Source organism: Pelodiscus sinensis, chromosome 8, assembly GCF_052426305.1.
Source record: "Pelodiscus sinensis isolate ZL-2025 chromosome 8, ASM5242630v1, whole genome shotgun sequence".
Classification (NCBI taxonomy): domain Eukaryota; kingdom Metazoa; phylum Chordata; order Testudines; family Trionychidae; genus Pelodiscus; species Pelodiscus sinensis.
In genome coordinates, this window is record NC_143059.1 from 51,259,971 (window position 1) to 51,280,631 (window position 20,661).

A 20,661-nucleotide genomic window follows, 5' to 3' on the forward strand; every position below is an offset into this window, starting at 1 on the left:
GGCTTGTGAAAGAGAATCAGCAGAGTCAGGGATCAAAGTAATAGATGAGGGCTACATTTTCTGTAGTGCCTCTTGTTGTGCTAGGTTGATAACACTTTGCTTCAAAGGTGGGGAACATATCAAGCGTGGGGGCCAAATGTGGCCCCCAGCTAGCCTGGATCCAGCCCGAGGCTCAGGGCTCCCCCCAGCATTGGGGAGCTTAAGTTGGCACTCCAGCCCCTTGCCACTCCATCATAGGGCTGGAGCACACAAAATCTACTAGCCTGGGGCATGTGGGGAGTGTCTCCTTCTCTGTCAGAGGGAATGTCAATGAAAGGTTGGAGGTTTGGGGTTGGGTTGCCTTTTTTTTTTTTTTTTTTTTGGCCTCTCGCTTGCTTGTGGTCCCTGACTGATTTTTCTGTGGGTCAGTGGCCCCTGACCAAAAAAGCATTTCCCACCCCTGCTTTACGTGATGTTTATATGTCTGTTGGTTCCTAACATTCTGAAAGGATATCTCGGATTTTCCACAAAAAGTGGCTAATTCTTTAATGCAAGATTCTTAGAAATGTGTGGCAATATAACAAGGCAATTCACATTCCAAAATAGATCTGCATGGTATGATTCAGCAGCTACAGTAGACTTCCGATAATCCGGAACCTATGGAACCTAGGTGGTGCCGGATTATCAGATATGCCGGACTATCAGGAGGTACTATAAGCTGGTTATATATATACTGTATACATTATATACTATATATAAAGTGTTCTTAACCCTTTTTATTGTACATACTGTATACAGTATACTGTAATGTTTTAGTTTTTTAAGCATTTTTTACCCTTTTTGCTCAGTTCGGCTGCTGCCGCTGTTACTTTGTGACTCATTTTTTGCCGAAGCTCACTCACTAGGCTCTTGCCATTTTGATGCCGGACTATCAGGAGTGCCAGATTATTGGATTCTGGACTATTGGAGTTTTACTGTACTTTGGTGGAAGAGATGCCATCAGTCACCATCATCATCAGATAAATCTCAGAATAATTCCTTGGGCAAGAACTTATCTATAACTGATTGTCCTTTCTACCAAGACTCAAAGTTTTCTTCCTTTCTCTTTATCTAGCTCAAATCAGCAGAGAACCAGAACACATTACAGTAAGGTCTCACAAACACTGCCATAAACTGGGTTTACAAAAATGGGAAAACAAAATGATTAAGACCTGAGAAGAGGTATTCAAGTTTAACACATCTGCAGATGCTAATAAAAATGTCCACCTTTTGGGATGGCATGGTTTTTTAATTGCTTGTTTCCTTCCATAGATTTTTTTCCCTAATTATATAGTTAGTAATATTTAGTATTTAAGATCTGAAACTAGGTTGTTGTGGAGGAGATGGGTTGCATAGTGATTGCTCAGCCATACAATACTTTAATATTGTAAGCCAACATTATTATGTATGAATCTTGCACACAAAGAAAAGGAAAAATTGAATGTTTCAGAATAAAGTACATCTGACTGAAAATATTATACAGTATATAAACGTTGACAATTTCACTCTTGTTTTGAGGGTTTTATCTTTTTCCTTGCCAGATGTCAGAGTAAGAATTTAAAGATGTATAAGTATTGATAATACACCGAAAATGGAACCATCTTAGCCATTCAGATTCCAAGAGTTTCTATATAGTTACTGACCCATAAATATATGGTTAGTCCTCAATTATGAAATTCACTATAGTCTGATTGGTTGAGAGATTTTAATTTGCATGATAACTATAGTTATAAATCCTGGTACTCTGACTGACTAAGGGCTATTAGCCACAATGCAAAGAGCTGAATAATCACTGTACAGTTGAGAAACAATTCAATTGGGGGTCATAAGTGATGGGGAGTTATGAAGGCAATAGTCCACAAGGGTGAATTTGCATAATGCTTGTATCTAACATGTGACCTCAGCTAATCCCAGATATTACATAGAAAAGAGATTAATTTAAAATTTAATTAGGTGGGGTTATGCTAGGGATTGAAGAAACTAGGAAAAAGGATGATACAAATATTCCCATGTGGCAAGGGCCAGCAGCATGGGGACACAGAAATATTAAAGAACAGGTTAGTAAGGGAGATGGGTTAGAAGTCCAGTGCTGGTTGGGAGTATATGTAGTGATGATGAGGTTCAGCGGCAAATCAGAGAAGAGAGTGATTTATAATAGATTGCAGGGTCTAAAAAGACATTTTATTTTTGTAACAGCTTTGAGTATATTCCCCAATAACATGATTATAAGTGCTCTGCCGCTCCCCCATGTATTAGTGCAGGATACAGTTACTACATCATGTTCTAGTAAAACAGTCTTCCTCAGCTACAATTTAAATATTTATGACAATACCTGGCACTTTTATTACCTTCCTTAAACATACTTTCAAAAAAATCAAGACACAAAGTGATTTGCTATATATCATATGGTTCTTCACAGTATAGATTCTATGACCCTTCAGTCAGGGTTACAACTCAACCCCTCCTGGTCTCTCATCATGAGGTATGCTTCCTTTAAATTTAAGTTGCTGCCTAATTTCAAAGTAAAATACAAAATACAGTTACAATGGGAAAAATAAAATTGAAATTGCTGTCCTATAGTTATTCCATACAAATACAAATCTCAAAAAGAAGATTAGTCATCCAGTTATAATTGTCAAAATGAAGTTTAAATTCCACCACAGGCTTCTGTCCTGGGAACACTTTAGAAAATGCTCATCATTGGCCCATCACAATATTCAATATTTTGGGGCCCACTCTTCTTCATGAGCCAAATAAACAATTTTAAGGTTGAAATCAAAGTAGTATAAAGTTGATTCTGAAGGCCTCCCCATAAGTAAGAGTACAAAATACTGGGCATTTTCATCATTCTTAAACTGTTTTGGAAAAATGTGACATTTCTGCAGCTTTCAGTTAAAACAAATACATTGCTAAAAACTAATCCCTTTTAAAATGTTACTTTTTACTATCATGTTGCTGCTACTATTGATCAAACCAGTTGTGTACAGGATTTGCTACTTCAGCACTTTTCCCCATCCCTTTTAGTGCCTGGCAAATGAAAACTGCCATAGTCCCAGTCAAGTGGCAACCCCCAACTCCTCTGCCAACAACACAGCAACAAACTTGGTCAGGATGAGGACTGCCTTTCACCTCTATTACACCTTTTGCCCATCACTTTTACCCTGAAGAAAAAAGAAGAGATGTTAGGTCACCTTGAAGTCAGCAAACGAGAGAAGTACTATGCTATAGTCTACATGACAGACTGGTTCAAAGGTGCTTAGCTGTAATTATTAGCTTCATGCATGCCAAAGCTAGTTCTGCACACAGATCTTTCACACATGTTCATTGTATTTGCTGGTATATCCAATATTCACAATAGCTCTACATTTGTTAATTAAAATTATTTCTGGGCATGCATTACGTTATATAATTGTTGGTACTAATTGTTCCAGTCAAACTTACGCAATGTTGATGCTAAGGATATTAAGGATTAGTCGATTCCCCCCCCCCCCCCGCTGCCTGTAGCAGATAGAGGCAGCAAGGGGGAGGGGAGGATAGAGAAGGGGTACTTCAAAGCGGCAGCACTGCACAGCTGAGCCGGGGATCAGCTGTGTGGCACTGCCGCTTTGAAACCCCAAGACGGCATTTAAAACGCCGAAGCGCCATGGAGCCCAGGGTCAGCTGAGGACTCCCCAGCTAACCCCAGGTTCTGGGGAAATGCTGCATGGAACCTGGGGTCAGCTGGGGATTCCCCTGCTGACCCCGGGCTCCATGGCTTTGAAATGCACAAGAGCCCATGCTGAGGACGCGTGTACATTTCAAAGCAGGCATGTCTGCATGCAGCCTGGAGTCAGTGGGACTTCCTGCTGGCTCTGGGCTGCACCCGGAGTTCCGCATTCCTCCTTTGCTGGGGCTCTTGTACATTTCAAAGGAGGAATATGGAAGTGCCTATCGACTACTCGACTAGTCAATTAACCGCAATTTAACATCCTTAGTTGATGCATCAGCCCAAAGTTCTCGAAGTCCTCTATGATCTGTTCTTTGCAACCGTTATAAATTTAGGTTCATCAGATACTTCAGGAATCAATATACTAAAAACACTGGCCACAAAGAAAGCACTGGAAGCATGTGACTCTGCCTACCAACGTATATTGGGAAGTGGATTCTGATTGTACTGACTCACTGAAACGTGATATCTAAGGACATTCTGGGGTCTCCAAGGCATTCCTGTTGGCACACACACAGCTTGTGCTTAATATATTTTAGCCTCATTTGGAGTCAAGCCCAGATAAACAGCTCCAAATTTTACCTTGACCTTCAAATGATAGTGTTGTGTTTGGACACAGGTATTTAAGAGTCACACCAGAGATTAACCACTGGTCTTGAGCATGAACTAAAACTTTAATCTAAGGCCAGAAAAATACTATGGGCAAAGATTGATTTAAGATACACAATTCCAGCTACATAAAAAAATGTAGCTGGAGTCGACATACCTTAAGCTGGCACCATCCTCACGACTAGAAGGACATGGGGCTGTGCACAGCTTGACGTTCTGCTGACAAACAGGAAGGAACTAATAGGGGAAGTGGAGATGGGTGACAACCTGGGAAGCAGTGATCATGAGATGGTAGATTTCAGGATCCTGACCAAAGAAAGAAAAGAGAGTAGTAAAATACACACCTTGGACTTCAAAAAAGCAGATTTTGACTCCCTCAGAGACCTGATGGGCAGAATCCCCTGGGATGCTAACATGAAGGGGAAAGGAGTCCAGGACAGCTGGCAGTATTTTAAAGAAGCCTTACTGAAGGCACAGAAAGAAACCGTCCTGACGCGTAGCAAGAGAGGCAAACATGGTAGAAGACCGGATTGGCTTACAGGGGAAATCCTTGGTGAACTTAAGCACAAAAAGGAAGCCTACAAAAAGTGGAAACTTGGACAAATGACAAGGGAGGGGTTTAAATGTATAGCTCAAGAATGCCAGGGGGTTATCAGGAAGGCGAAGGCGCAAATGGAATTGCGACTGGCTAAAGATGTGAAGGATAACAAGAAAGGTTTCTACAGGCATGTTAACAAGAATAAGGTGATCAGAGAGGCTGTGCGGCCCCTACTGGATGAAGGAGGTAACCTAGTGACAGATGATGTGGGGAAAGCTGACGTACTCAATGCTTTCTTTGCCTCTGTATTCACGGACAAGGTGGGCTCCCGGACTAATGCACTAAGTGATGCATGATGGGATGAAGACGGACAGCCCATGGTGGGTAAAGAACAGGTTAGGAGCTATTTAGAAAAGCTAAACATACACAAATCCATGGGTCCGGACTTAATGCATCCGAGGGTACTGAGGGAGTTGGCAAATGTCATTGAGGAGCCTTTGGCCATTATCTTTGAAAAGTTGTGGAGATCAGGAGAAATCCTGGTTGATTGGAAAAAGGCAAATGTAGTGCCCATCTTCAAAAAAGGGAAAAAGGACGATCCAGGGAACTAGAGGCCGATCAGTCTTACCTCGGTTCCTGGAAAAATCATGGAAGGGATCCTTAAGGAATCCATTTTGAGGCACTTGGAAGAGAGGAAAGTGATTAGGAATAGTCAGCATGGATTCACAAAGGGCAAGTCGTGCCTGACCAATCTGATTAGCTTCTATGATGAGGTAATTGGCTCTGTGGACATGGGAAAGTCAGTGGATGTGATATACCTTGACTTTAGCAAGGCTTTTGATACGGTCTCCCACAATATTCTTGCCAGCAAGTGAAGGGAATGTGGATTGGATAAATGGATGGTAAGATGGCTAGAAAGATGGCTAGAAGGCCGGGCCCAGCGGGTAGTGATCAACGGCTCGATGTCAGGATGGTGGTCGGTTTCTAGCGGAGTGCCCCAAGGTTCGGTTTTAGGACCAGTTTTGTTCAATATCTTTATTAATGACCTGGATGAGGGGATGGATTGCACCCTCAGCAAGTTTGCGGATGACACTAAGCTAGGGGGAGAGGTAGATATGCTTGAGGGTAGAGATGGGGTCCAGAGTGATTTAGACAAATTGGAGGATTGGGCCACAAGAAATCTGATGAGGTTCAACAAAGACAAGTGTAGAGTCCTGCACTTGGGACGGAAGAATCCCAAGCATAGTTACAAGCTGGGGACCAACCAGCTAAGTAGTAGTTCTGCAGAAAAGGGCCTGGGGGTTACAGTGGATGAGAAGCTGGATATGAGTCAACAGGGTGCCCTTGTAGCCAAGAAGGCTAATGGCATATTAGGTTGCATTAAGAGGAGTATTGCCAGCAGATCCAGAGATGTCATTATTCCCCTTTATTTGGCTTTGGTGAGACCACATCTGGAGTAGTGTGTCCAGTTCTGGCCCCCCCCCCCCCACTATAAAAAGGATGTGGACACATTGGAGAGGGTCCAGTGGAGGGCAACCAAAATGATTAGAGGGCTGGAGCATATGACTTATGAGGAGAAGCTGAGGGAGTCGGGTCTGTTTAGTCTGCAGAAGCGACGAGTGAGGGGGGATTTGATAGCAGCCTTCAACTTCCTGAAGGGAGGTTCTAAAGAGGATAGAGAGAGGCTATTCTCAGTAGTGACAGATGGCAGAACAAGGAGCAATGGTCTCAAGTTGTGGAGGGAGAGGTCCAGGTTGGATATTAGGAAAAGCTATTTCACTAGGAGGGTAGTGAAGCACTGGAATCGGTTACTTAGGGAAGTAGTGGAGTCTCCATCCCTAGAGGTGTTTAAGTCTTGGCTTGACAAAGCCCTGGCCGAGTTGATTTAGTTGGGATTGGTCCTGCCAAGAGCAGGGTGCTGGACTTGATGACCTTCTGAGGTCTCTTCCAGCTCTATGGTTCTATGATTCTAAGTCAACAGTAGACAGGCTTCCATTGACTTCCCTTACTCCTTGCGAGGAGTAGGAGTATCGGCGCCAACAGGGGCACCTTCAGTGTTTGATTTAGTGAGTCTTTACTGGACCTGCTAAATTGAATGCTGGAAAATCAGCCTCCATAGTGTCAATCTTCCCACTAATGGAGACGTGGCCTAAGCAAGGATGCGCTTTTCCTGGGCTGACACCTCCATATCACCTGGTCAGATTACAGCTGGGGGAAAATGTTCCAAATATTAAAAATTCTGCACAATATTCTAAAATTCTGTACATTTTATTTGTCAAAATAATATAATCATACTAGTTTCAATTAAGGTACTTTTATTTCAAAATATCTGTTGGCAAGATGCGGACAACAAAAAAGATTCTCCTGGGAGTAGAGCATTGAAAGAAACCCCTATAAAAGCCCAGTTCTTGTTTTTATGTTATGCTTTGTTCGGTGCCTCAGTCAGTTGCTCACATGTGCCAGCTAAATAAATTTTGGGGGAGGGGGAAATCTCAGACATCCACAACTCCTCCCCCCTAAAGCTGAGCCACAGAGCATCCAATGGCCCACAAATCTGCAATCCTCCCCCACAGAGCCCAACCTCAGGGAGTCACCAGGCCCAAAACTAGAGGTCACCAAATTAAATTAATAGGTAGCAGGTTTAAAACAAACATAAGGAAGTTTTTCTTCATGCAGCGCACAGTCAACCTGTGGAACGCCTTAGCAGAGGATGTTGTAAAGACCAAGAAATAAATAGGGTTCAAAAAAGAACTAAATACATTCATGGAAGGTAGGTCCATCACTACTTATTAGCCAGAATGGGTAGGAATTGTGTCCCTAGCTTCTGTTTATCAGGGGCTGGAAATGGATGACAGGAGGGATCACTTGATGACTACCTGTTCTGTTCACTCACTCTGGAGCATCTGGCATCGGCTGCTGTCGAAAAACAGGGGCTAGATGGGCTTTTGGTCTGACAGTATGTCTGTTCTTGCGTAACTTCCAGCTCAGACAACTCACCTCCAGCCATGGGGTGTGCCTCAGCTCAAACACCTTCAGAGCTCAATGATCCAGAAAGAGAAACAGCCTGCATGCTGCCTTCCTTCTTTCAGGACATGCTAGGAGATGCAGCTACCCAGACTCCTCTCCCTGCCCCCTTCAGTGTCCTATATTTGCGACTAGTGACAGCCAGCAGTAATGCAGCACTAAATTTGCAGGGAGAATGAAATTCTGTGCAAATTCTGCACTGCACAATGGCACAGAATTACCCACAATTCTGGACCTCACAAATACTGCAGACTAATCGCCTATGGAATTTCTCCCATGGGGGGAAAAAAACTGAGGTAGAAACAAATGTTGTAAAGCAGGAAAACAATTTCAATTTTATGTTCGGGTGAAGACCTTGAACACCAAAATCTCAAGAGTATTTTTAGTATAAAATTATAGTGCATGACAAAATGGTTAACAATATGTTCTCAATTATCACTGTACTAGCACAACAATGCACATTAGTGCCTGGAAATAAAAACCCTGTGCTTGTACTTATGAATATAACACAAGCACAGCACCATTAAGGCTAGGTCTTCACAAGAACCTTTTGTCAGTCAGTTAAAATCTGATTTTTGACACTTTTTTAATTCAAAAGCACTAGCACAGCTGTGATTATATGCCAACAAAAGCACTTTTTTTTGCTTGTAGCTTATTTCATTCAGGGAACTTGTCTAGACTACACCACCATCAAATATTTCATGACTCTCTGTCTTAAGCTCAGTAACAACCAGTATGTCATGGTTATCCATACATACTCTTCCACACTTGATGATAAAGGAAAAAAAAACAAGGAACAGATTTACAATTCTCTTGACTCAATCTTAACTCCCACAGCCAAAAAAGACCAGCTTATCCTCATGGATGACTTCAGTGAAAGAGTTGTGGGACACCTCAAACTATGGAGAGTTACCACTGGGAAAGACAGGGTGAGGGAAGACAAGTCTAATGACATGCTTATCAACAAATGTGTGGAGCATGATTCAGTTTTCACAAATACCATTTTTAGACAGAGACAAGTATTAAGACCACTTGGAAACACCCACATTCCAGACACTGATATCTTCCTAAATAGGACATCATCAGAGACCATGATCATACTGATGTCAATAATGACAGATATAGATGACTGCTGGACAGACCATAAATTTGTTCAAGTCAGTCATGCACATATGTGTTGCACCAAAACACTATAAACAACCTAAAGGAATATGAGAGATTTAATGTCAAGGCTTCAAAACCATGCTAATCAACGTGAAGGAAGTACCAAGGCGTTGCTTTTCTCCTTTGCCTTTTTCTTGTTTTCCTTGCATGACAGATTCAAGAGAAGTGTAGAGAACAACACCAACCATGGTTTATGGCATTTATTGACCTAACCTAAGGCCTTTGATTCCATCATCATGCAGCATTATGGAAGATGCTGTCTAGTTTCAGTTTTCCATTTAAATTAATGTGTGTTCTCAGGCTATTTCATGATGGGATGGACCACCATACCTGTGATGGGTTGGAGACAGACTCATTGACCATCTGTATTGGTGTTAAAGCAGAGTGTGTAAGTGCCCCAGCCATTTGTTCCATCTAATTTTTCCTGTGATCTTGATTCTCTTTCTTTGCCCCCCCCCCCCTTTCTTCTGGAATTGGGATTGCATATTGCATGGACAGCCAACTTTCTAACCTGTAGCATTTACATTCTAAAACTAAGGTCAGCAGGACTGTTATTACCAACCTTCAGTGAATGTGATATTGTCAAGTACAGTAAGGTTAATTAACAATCCACACTAGATCTTTTCTTAGGCACCTATGATAGCCTGAGTCTTCCCGTCCACACTGGGAGGACTAATGTGCTCTGCCAGTTATTCCTGACACTGGCTGTATCCTGTTTTCCCACTAATTGTCATTGGTGGTAACCTTCTGGAAAACACTGAGAATTTCCCATGTCTTGGTAGCCACCTCTCCTAGGCAGCCAATCTTGATGTGGTGATCAGATATGGGATCCATTGTGCCAGTGCATCCTTTGGAAAGTTGTTTCATCGTGTCTTTATTGACAGAGATCTGCAAGTAGAAACTAAGATCCTGGTTTACAATGAAGTAGTCATCCCCACTCTTTTCTACAGATGCAAGACCTGAGTGAGATACAAGATCCTATTTTCCCACTAGGAAAATGGAGGCTAAAAAGGAAAATAAATGGGGATGGAAGGAGAGAGGAGAATAAGAAAAAAAAAATTAACACCTTTTGGTTGTCAAAGCCAGATTTTTCTTAATCAAATTAGGATAATTTCGGTACAAAAACTCCATTCCATTTTTCCAATCATAAAAAGATTTCTGAATTCTAATAAGTAGTAATCTATAATAAAAAGCAAACCATCCAAACCTCAAACTACCTAGCATGTTTATTGTCCAAGTGCAAGTGTGCAGTACAGCAGAATTTGAATGAAGTATACTTAAACCATCCTCCAAGATGATTTTGAAAAGTGAAAGGCTCTGACAAAAAGCAGAAAAGGAAAAATATAAGTAAGGCTGCAACAATGACTAAATCAAAGACATTTGGAAATGTCTTAAGTCCTTAAAATGGAGATATGTTCACCTCAATCAACACTATCCTATAATCAAATATTGTTTTAATTTAGAAATAGCTACATGTGTTCTGCTGTCGAGATAAGATGGCTGATTTCCTTACCAAAGGATATAATGTAGATGGGAGGAAAAAAGATCTATAGTGTAGGCTGAGGAACTCTGAAAAGAGAACCTAGGTGCAGCTAATTCAAAGGTGAGGGACCTCAACTAAACTTTAACTCCTGATGATCCCATTTCTTCATGACTTTTGAACAAAATGTGTTTTCCATTGAAAAATCACTGCAACAGAAAATTTCTAATCAGCTCTATTAATCAGTGAAGAATGGATGCTAGTAGGTTTATAACCAGCACTCTTGTGAATTTGGGTCTAGATAGCTCAAGCAATGTTTCCCCCATCAAAAAAAGATTGCCTTTAATAGATCTTTCTTAACAGGTGTGTATTTTTAAAGGACTTCACTGCATATGATATTACAAGGAAATTGTCAGTTACACAAATCATCTTTTCTAGCCTTAAGGAGAAAAGTAACAAGATGAATTCCATGCAATTTTCTGTTAAGTAGATGATTATATGAAAATGAGGAAGGGTGATCCTAATGCCTCAGGTGAATAAGATAGCTATCCCTTGACAAAGTATTTAACATAGAAGAAAGAATTGGACTTACATTGTGTCATCCATTCCAGAATACTGTCTTAGCCAGCTAAACTACCTTAGAAATACTTAGGTCACTCCAATTTAAGAAAATGCATGTGAATTTTAGCATCCTGCTGTTGTTATGAATCAAATGGCACTTCCATCCTAAGTCTGTATTTTCCACAGCTTATGAAAAATAAATTCTTTAAGTTTAATTTAACAGTTCAATTTTTTCACTAATTCGATCCTTATTAAATTGGTTGGCAAATAAAGTTAGTTATAAAGAAAATAATCAACTGTGTAGATAATGTTTTCCACATAGATTTGAGTGCACAGAGTGTAATTGATAGATTCCAAGGTAAGCACAGGCTATTATGAGTATCTAGTCCAACATCTTGTATAACACACGACACAGAATTTTCTCCAAAACTATTCCTGATGTACCTTTTAGAAAACGTGCAGTCTTGATATAAAAATAGTCCATGAAGAAGAATCTATCACAAATTCAGGAAGTTGTTCCAATGGTTAAAGTATTCTCTGTTAAAATTTTACACCTTTATTCGCACCTGACCTTTGTGCAGATTCAACCTCCAGCCACAGCTTTCAGTGTGAAACTGAAGAGCCCAATATTAAATGTGTTCCCCATGCATACAAGTATTTAAAGAGTATTTCTATATAGCAAAAAGAAAAGAAAACCTTGTGACTGGCCTGTGCAAGCTAGACTCCTGCTCACAGGGCTCAGGGCTATGGGACTGCTTCATTGCCGGGACTTCCAGATATGGGCTAGAACCAGGGCTCAAGGATCCTGTGAGGTGGGAGAGTCGCATTGCTGAGGCCCAAGCCCAGAGATCTACACAGCAATAACATCTCTGCAGCTCAAGCTCCTGGCATAGATCAGCCACATTTTTTCTGTTTAAATAGAATGTGATACGTGCCTATCACTAGAAGGCATGTGTTTCTAATCCATGACACTTTCTGCTTCAGTAGCAGAGTGTCGAGGTGAACTTGTCAGCCATTGGGGACTCCCTGCAGCTCCCAACTATACTTGATAGGAAGGGCCCCTCAAAACTCCCACATTAGTGGGCGCTGGGGCTTTCTTTCTCCCTATTTTGTCAGGTATTTTTTAGTAAAAATGAGGGACAGGTCACACAGACTTCCATGAGTTTCTTTATTGCCCATGATCTGTTCATGACTATCACTAAAAATGATGATGACAAATTCTTAACCTTAATGACAGTGCAGTAGAAAGTGTTATGATATATGATTACATCTGTTTTTTCCCATATACTATACACACAAAAAAGAGAGAGAGAGAGAGAACATTTAATGACCACTTCTGCCTTTTCTGCATTACTACTAATTCTACCATTTCCATTTAATAATGGACCAAAACTGGTGGTTAGGATTCTTTTTCTTCATAAGACATTTTTTTTTAATTCCTTCATATTGTCCTTAACTCTGCTGGCCAGAGTACTTCATATGCCTTTTGCTTCCCTTATCAAATTTTCTACAATTCTTAGCTTCTGATTTATATTTATCATCATCATCCCCCTTTCTCCATTTATATTTACTTTTGATAACCGACTTCATGTCCCCTCCAAACCAGGTCGTCTTTTTAACCAATACAGTCTTCTTCAGGTGTGGCTTTTTTGGTAATTTGCTAAAGAGATCTTAAATTCCTAACTCTCAATCAAATGTTTTCTTTTCAAATTCTTTCTCCCAACTCATAAATTGTTTAAGCTGTGTGAAAGTGGCCTTTTAAGTACCTATATCAGTGACCTAAACTTCATTCGATTTGCATATCATAAATGAGTTTTAGGTACAAATGGTTATGACTTAGTTACCTTTAACTTTTATTTCTGTGATAAGTTTATCTTAAACTGTCAAGGTGAAATATGATACAAAAATTTTCCAGGTTGGATGCAGCACACTTGAGTCAGGAATTTGTCATCTATAGTAGCTAGAAATTCCAAGAATGTTTTAGTTCAGACATCAAGGCACCTCCATAATGTCATTCCAAATGAAGGTCCCCATGATAATGTAGTTTTTCAACCCATTATGAACATGGAGGAGGATTAGTGGGTCCTTGTGTGCCCAATGTGATTTGGTGGTCAGTATCAGACACCTGCTGATTTCCCCATCTTGTGTTTTACCTGTTAGGACATTGACTCAAGCATTCAAAATAATTTTCTTCTGAGTTATCAATGACTCTGAAACACATAAAGCTCCTCCCCCCTCTTTTTTTTTTAAACAGAGTGCCACTCCCCCTCTCCTAAATGTGTAACTATTATTGTAACATTAAAATCATCCCACAAGGTTTTAGTAATACAAGTCAGAACAAATATTTCCTCAAAAATGAGCAATTCTAATTCCTCTTGTTCATTATTCAGGCTCCCAGTATCAGTATATAAGTGATTAAAGAGTTTCTTCTCTTCATATTCTTTGATTAGTTGATTAATTTTGTTCTCTGTTTTGACTCAGTGCTGCTATCTTTCCTCTTTTTTACCATCATCAACTTTTATTATTTAACCAAACGCCTCCTGTCTATTTATATGGGACAGACTGGCTGAGGATCCATCCCATACTACTGGTTGTAGGGGAGCAGCTTATCTGCCTCACTTTAATAAGTATATATTCAAATACTAAAAGTTTCCTTGAATGTTTAATCCCATATGACTTCTCCTTGAAATGCTTCAGAGTTTGGTTCTAGAAAATTTCTTTGAATGTGTTATCATTAGAAACCAAATTAATATTGCATACTTGTCTTCCGGGTTCTAAACTGAAGGGCAGAAACTACATGTATTCTGTTCCATTACCTCCCTTCAATATAAGCACCAATTCTCTTCATGATCCTTTTCTCTCTCTCCCAGCTAAATCCCTCCTGCTTTCCCAGGGCCCCTATTGAGTGCTGAAAACCTTCCTTATCTCAGACAACAGACTCATTCTTCCAAGTTGACAGTAAAGTGAATACACACCCTCACCATCCTAGAGCAGACTGGAAAACTTCAACAAAATTCATGAAAAATTGAAATGGAGTTTAATGAATCTTTGGGGAATTTTTTTGTGTAGTCTGACTTAGTAGTAGTTACAAAATGATTAAATAATCGGCACAGATTCCTCCTAGTTAGCTGACAGCCTCAGAAACTAAGGGTGGGAGAAAGTGGAATCTCTCAGAGTGGAATCTTTATTTTTAAAAAAAAAGACCATTTGAGATCCACTATAGGCAAGTGGCCTCACCTCTGCTTCTTTCCCACAGTACAGACAAATCTTTCTTCCTTCTGACACAAAACTCTTCAAGGAAGAGGCCAGTCCCTAAACCAATCCCTGGAAATTAGCAAATATTTTAAAGAATTGTATAATTCTACTAGAATTCTTTGAAGGGTTTAACAATCACATGGGCAAGAAAGATTCAGTGGACATAATGAACTTTCCAGAAAGCTTTTGAGGAGGTACCTCACCAAAGGCTTTTAAGTGAAGGCTTTTAAGCCTCACCAAAGGCTTTTAAGTGAAGCCATTATGGGATAAGAAAGAAGATCCTCTCATATACTGATTACTGATTAGAAGATAGGAAACAACGGGTAGGATTAAAAGGTCAGTTTTCAGAATGGAGAGAGATAACTAGTGATGTCCCATGGGACTAATCTTATTCAACATATTCATAAATGATCTGGAGAAAGGGGTAAACAAGTGAGTTGGCAAAAACTGTAGATACAAAACTGCTCAAGATAGTTAAGATCAAATCAGACTGTGAAGAGCATCAAAAGAATCTTACGAAACTAGGTGACTAGGCAACAAAATGACAGATTAATTTTAATGTTGATAAATGCAAAGTAATGCATATAGGAAAACATTATCTCAATTATACATATAATACGACGAAGAGTAAAATAGCCGTTACCACCAAAGATCGAGGAGTCACTGTGGATAGTTCTGTGAATACATCCACTCAATGTGCACCAGCAGTCAAAAAAGGAGAAGGCTACAAATTTATTACAAAAGGTATAGAGAATAATACAGTGAATAACGAATTGCTTCTCTCTAAATCCATGACATGCCCACATTTTGAATAATATATGCAATGTGATTGCTGCATCTCAAAAAAAAAGATATATTAGCACTTGAAAAAGTTCAGCAAAGGCCAACAAAAATGATTAGGAGTGGCTGCCATATGAGGGGAGATTAAGAAGACTGGGACTTTTCACTTTGGTAAAGAGATGACTAAGAGGGTATATGATAGAAGAAAAGTTATTTACTTCCCGCAACACAAGAATTAGAAGTCGCCAAATGAAATTAACAGGTAGCAGGTTTAAAACAAACAAAAGGAAGAATTTCTTCACACAATGCAGAGTCATCCTATGGAAGTCTTTGCCCCAGGATGTTGTAAAGACCAGAATTTTAACATTATTCAAACAAGAGCTAGATAAATTCATGGGGAACAGGCTCATCAATGGCTTTTAGCCAGATGGTGTCCTTAACCTCTGTTTGTCAGAAGCTGGGAATGGGTGACAGGAGGTGCATCCCTTGATTATTAGTTCTGTTCACTACCTCTGGCATTGCCCACTGTTGGAATACAGGATTCTTGGCTAGATGGACCTTTGGTTTTACCCAATATAGCTTTTTTATATTGTGTTCCTATGTACATACGTGAATCGCCTACCCCCCCCCAAAAAAACCCAGAAAATTAAATACAAAGCTACAAAAAATTGTAAAAGTTAGATTTTAGTTGTTCAATAGTGCCAATTAATTCAATATTATGTTTGCCAGAGCAACTAAGTCAGTTAGCTTTTATTTTTTCAGTAGTGATGCATGAGTGATTTTCTTAAGTTTTCAGAGGTATGAAGAAAATGCTAATGAGCTTTTAGCCTGGATTTCTAGTGACTCTACCTAGAAATCTACTTGCAGTAGACAGGGAATATTGCCTACCAAATATGGTATCAGAAACAACTGAATTTTGGAAAGTGACTGATCTAAATATATAGCAATTCACTAAAGGCTCTCCTTCACAAGAAATGCTGTACAGCAAAAAAGCATAACAATTGTTCTTCAGCATCCTATAAGTAAAAATGTATCCAAAACATGGAACTAATTTTGGCCAGGTATTTGGCAGTTTGAAGCAGATTTCCATTATATGCCACTCTTCCTTGCCCTTTTGGCCCACAGCAAATCCTTAATCCCTAGACCAGAAATAGTGCATGCTATGCCTATGAAAATTATTCTTTGATTTTTGTAGTTAATCCATAATCCAACACTGAGAGCAAATAGCTGAAGCTCAAGATAGACAGATGTTTTGGTTGTCCTCATTTAGAATTCTTTTCTTAAGTTGCACACAGATGGGAGCACTTGTAGTTTACACTCAGGTCATATATTAAGATGGTAGCTTGTATGTTCAGAATGTGGAATAACAAGCGGATTAATGTACATGCTCAGATAAAATATTAGCATTTTATTGTAAATGCTCTGTCTCCCATTTAGATCCACATTCAGACAGCAATGCCACATGCCTTTTGAACTACATTACAACAGCTGGCACTTATGTGCTATAGCCTTTATGGCCTTTATTGATTCATCAGTACATATTTTTAAATGTCAAATCTATAATAAGAATGTTAAATAGGTAATCCCTAGTGTAGCAGATTAAATTAGAATTCTTCAGTAATGCTGGAAAGATCCTGTTTCATATAGACCTTTAAGTGTTATGGGACTATTTGAAAGTTAGTGGCTTCTAAAAATCTCTTTGAAAGGAAAATGTACATGTCATAAGAGAAAGATATGAGGCAATCACACTTGACAGTCAACAAGACAGAACACAAGCAATTAATAAAACACAGTGGTTCCTGGGAAAGTAATCTTGGCATAGTACATACAATTATCACCTGCAGAAAAGAGAATTTTATAAAATGCGTGATTTTAAACCTTATGCATTAAAAGTTAACTTTAAGAGGTTCTTACAAGTATTACTAATGCCTAGTTAACACTTAAGATACTTCTTTTTATTCACAGATTTCAAAAGTCCTTCAGAAAGGAGAATGTGTTAATACCAGTAGCTCCCAGTTTACATATGAAGAAACTGAACCACAAAGAGGTTTCAACTTGCCATATTATTATAACTTGTAATGCTACAGTGCCTAGGAATCTTGTTCATGGACCAGAACCCCATTGTGATAGGTGCTGTGTAACCATAGAACAAAAAATCATCTCCTGAACCAAAAAATTAATTCTAAATAGTCCTACCTTGATAAAGAGAATACAGGTTTCCTGATTCTCAGTTCTAGTCTCTACCTTCTGGTTCACACTGATGAGACAAAAAAAATTCTTCTGGACTGGAAAACTTGTATTTTAAGTACTTCAGTCAATCCAGTGGTTAAGCCCAGAGGCTATAGAGAAATAGGGGAGTAGTGACACATTGGATAAGCTATCTCAAGGATGACTTCTGAAGGAATGGAACAGTTAAACAACCTCACAGAGGAGAAAGCAAATGTCCACTTTCAGACCACATTCTGTCTGAATATCTCCTGAGAAGCACCATGAATTCTCCAAGGGTCATTAAGAGTTATGAATTCCTTAATTAACATTTATTCTTCATGTTAGAATTAGAGCTGTAGAATAGATTGAGTGATATGGCTACAGGTGAGTATTTAATATCCTATGGATTTGCTTTTTAAAAACCTATTTGACATTTAAGCTCTAGTTTAAGAAAACCAAAAGTGATTTCTATAATGATGGGGAATGGTTTTTGGGGAAGGGATTTTTTTCATTTGCCAGGTAAGTAGAGGGAAGGAGGTCTCTGTTCACAAAGGGTGTAATTGGAATCTTGCAAGGTGCAAAGAGGTTGTACAAGAATAAAGTTTCACACTACAATAATTTAACAGTTCCATTAATATTGGTCTTTGATAACCATTTTTGGAAGGATGGAGGCCACATAATTCAACTCTCAAAATGACACCATTCTTTTAAATAATTTCTAAGTACATTAGATGATTACCTATAAGAAAAACTCATTCATTCACTGACCCATTTAATGTAACCAGATAGAAATTTTGCAGGGAAACAGGCTGTGTATTACATTGCATTTTTTAAAGTCAGATTGCCTGTTTTAATAATCAATGGTTTCTCTTTGTAAAAGTTTTGTAGGATGACTTCCATTTCAACTAATACTTTATCATTCCTAGTACTACTGAGTAAAGGGACCAAAAGATAATTTTTATGGTGAAAAGAAAATAGAATTTGAAAAGCAACAATCAAGTGCCAGTGTGATCTACCAAAAATATTTCCTAGTATTTTATTTCATTTTCTAGATATAAAAATAAAACTTATAGTTTTTCACTATACATAAATAGGAACTGAATAAATTTTTTTTTCCCCATTCAAAAATCCATTATACATGAAAATTTCCCATAAAGCGGAAGTCAATTATTAGAAACAAACAAAAATTAACAGTTATTCTACTTTTTCCATAGATTTAATACATCCTCCCATAATAAGCTTGCTACCTGGTGTTAAAGGGACATTCTGAGAAGTTTCCCGTGTTTTTCACAGCCATATTAGTTAGAAGCTAGGCACAGGGCAGATGAGTAAAGGAAGTACTATGAAAGATACCTTTGCTTTCAAGATCATCACTGAAACAAACCTTCAACACCATTCGCAAAGAAAATACTACCATCAAAATAGTACAAATTTATAGCTTACACAAATATAAGAGATTATACATGCAGAGTGCTTGCTAGTAAAACCTCCGTGGTTTACTGAAATTTCTAAGGTGGCTATACAGAGAAGAGGCAAAAACACTATTGCTATGTCTTGTAATTGTACTATGACAATTGAAAACGGCAAGTCAGCATTTTGGGTGCACAATTAAAGTAACCAAAGATGAATTTTATATAATTTGGCTTGCTCAGAGTTTTCTATAAGAAATATTCACAGAAGAGTAGCTGAACTCAATCATTACATCCATCCCTTAAAGATTAAATAAACTTGTTCATAACTTCAAACTCCCTCATCTTCATGTTGCAAACTTCAAGTTCAAAAGTTAAAAAAAACCTAATTTTGAACAGTGTTATTTCCTATAAACAAATATTTATAATCAACATTAAAATGAAAACACACAAAATTAAGCTTTGGTTACAATGAACAGCAATGATAGAGGGCAAAAAAAAGGGAAAACAACCGCTTGTAATCATGTCATGTTCTTATCTTTGTAGGCTTTCATATCGGACTGGTCAAGACACAGCTAATTGTGACACATGCAGGAACAGTGCATGTATTATCTATAGGTAGGTTAAACATTCTAATATTCCCACTTTTTATTGAGTGAAAGAAATGATTTTATTCACCAATGCAAGATCAAAGGTTAGTCACTATCATAAACTGGTATTTCACTGAGAAGGAAGGAGAAATAAAAGACCAGGAAATTAATCTGTATTTTACTATAAAATTCAATGAATAAAATATTTTAATATTAATACTAACATACAGGACATGCTTATAAGTCCAGGAATTAAGCAGGTTCTTTTGCCTCTGCTTTGCAAGTTTAACTAGCTGTTTTTAGCTACACACTGTGACCTGAAGGGTTTTAGCTTAATCTTATGCAATTTTACAGCATTACTCTTGTTCAGGAAAAATATCCAAAAATCCTACGGTATATCTACACAGCAGTGTTATTTTGGAAAACTGCTGGTATTCCAAAATAACAAAGTATATCTACACTATAAGCCTTTATTTTGAAATAATGTCAAGCTGGAGAACTTCTTACTCTGACTCAGGGTAACCATCGTTTCACGAAGAGTAAGAGAAGTCAAAGGAAGAGTGTTCTTCCTTCAACTTCCTGCTGCGTAGATAGCTTAATTTGGCTTTTGGTGCTATTTTGAAATAAGTTACGAAATAAATATAGCTGAAGTTGTGTAGTTTAATTCAATTTTAGCCCTGCTGTGTAGATGTACGCCTAAAGAAGACACTGAATGTAGTGGAACAGGTGCAACTGCAGTGCACTTGAGGAAACAGGCTGGGTTTCTAATACCTATGTACCACACAGCTAATCTTCGTGGGAGGTGTCTCTGAAGCGGCCATAGAAAGAGCTTTGGCAGTCATTGAATATGCATGTACCTATATTAGTAACTATTACATCTCTAGAGTAGAGAAGGGAAGCTGTATGCAATGGCTGTGGAGCAGCTCTGTATGCCTCATTTACATTGGTTGTAATGCTACCCTTTACCTACAAAAATACTTCAGATTTTAAAATCAAACCAGTACAATAAGAGAGGAGTTTTCACTACTCCCAGCTCTCAAACTAAATATCACCTAAAATTAGACGAAGCAAACAAACTTTGCCTAGTACTAGAAATCACTTGAAATATTTTTTCCAAACAAAAACCCTTCATGAATTAATGCAAACATCATACTATTTATCAGGATTGCTATCACCAAAGGGTAACGGTTAATGTTCCATGGAGACGATTAAGAAGCAAACTTTCTGCCAAGAGTGATATATGAAAGTCTACAAGTTTCTGCACAAAATCCATTAAATTTGCATTGCAATGTATGTTTTATGTAAAGTTTTTCAGAAAA

At 38.6% G+C, this 20,661-nt stretch overlaps 2 protein-coding genes across 3 annotated transcripts in view; one reads left to right on the forward strand and one right to left on the reverse strand.

Moving 5' to 3' along the window:
• Positions 1-20,661, reverse strand: part of DOCK1 (dedicator of cytokinesis 1) — a 567,625-nt gene that overhangs the window by 319,740 nt on the left and 227,224 nt on the right. The window lies entirely within an intron of this gene.
• Positions 1-20,661, forward strand: part of INSYN2A (inhibitory synaptic factor 2A) — a 78,636-nt gene that overhangs the window by 36,224 nt on the left and 21,751 nt on the right. Inside the window, exon 3 of the mRNA XM_006130182.5 lies at positions 19,299-19,370. Coding sequence (XP_006130244.1) covers positions 19,299-19,370 — 72 coding nt within the window. The remainder of the gene's footprint in view (positions 1-19,298; positions 19,371-20,661) is intronic.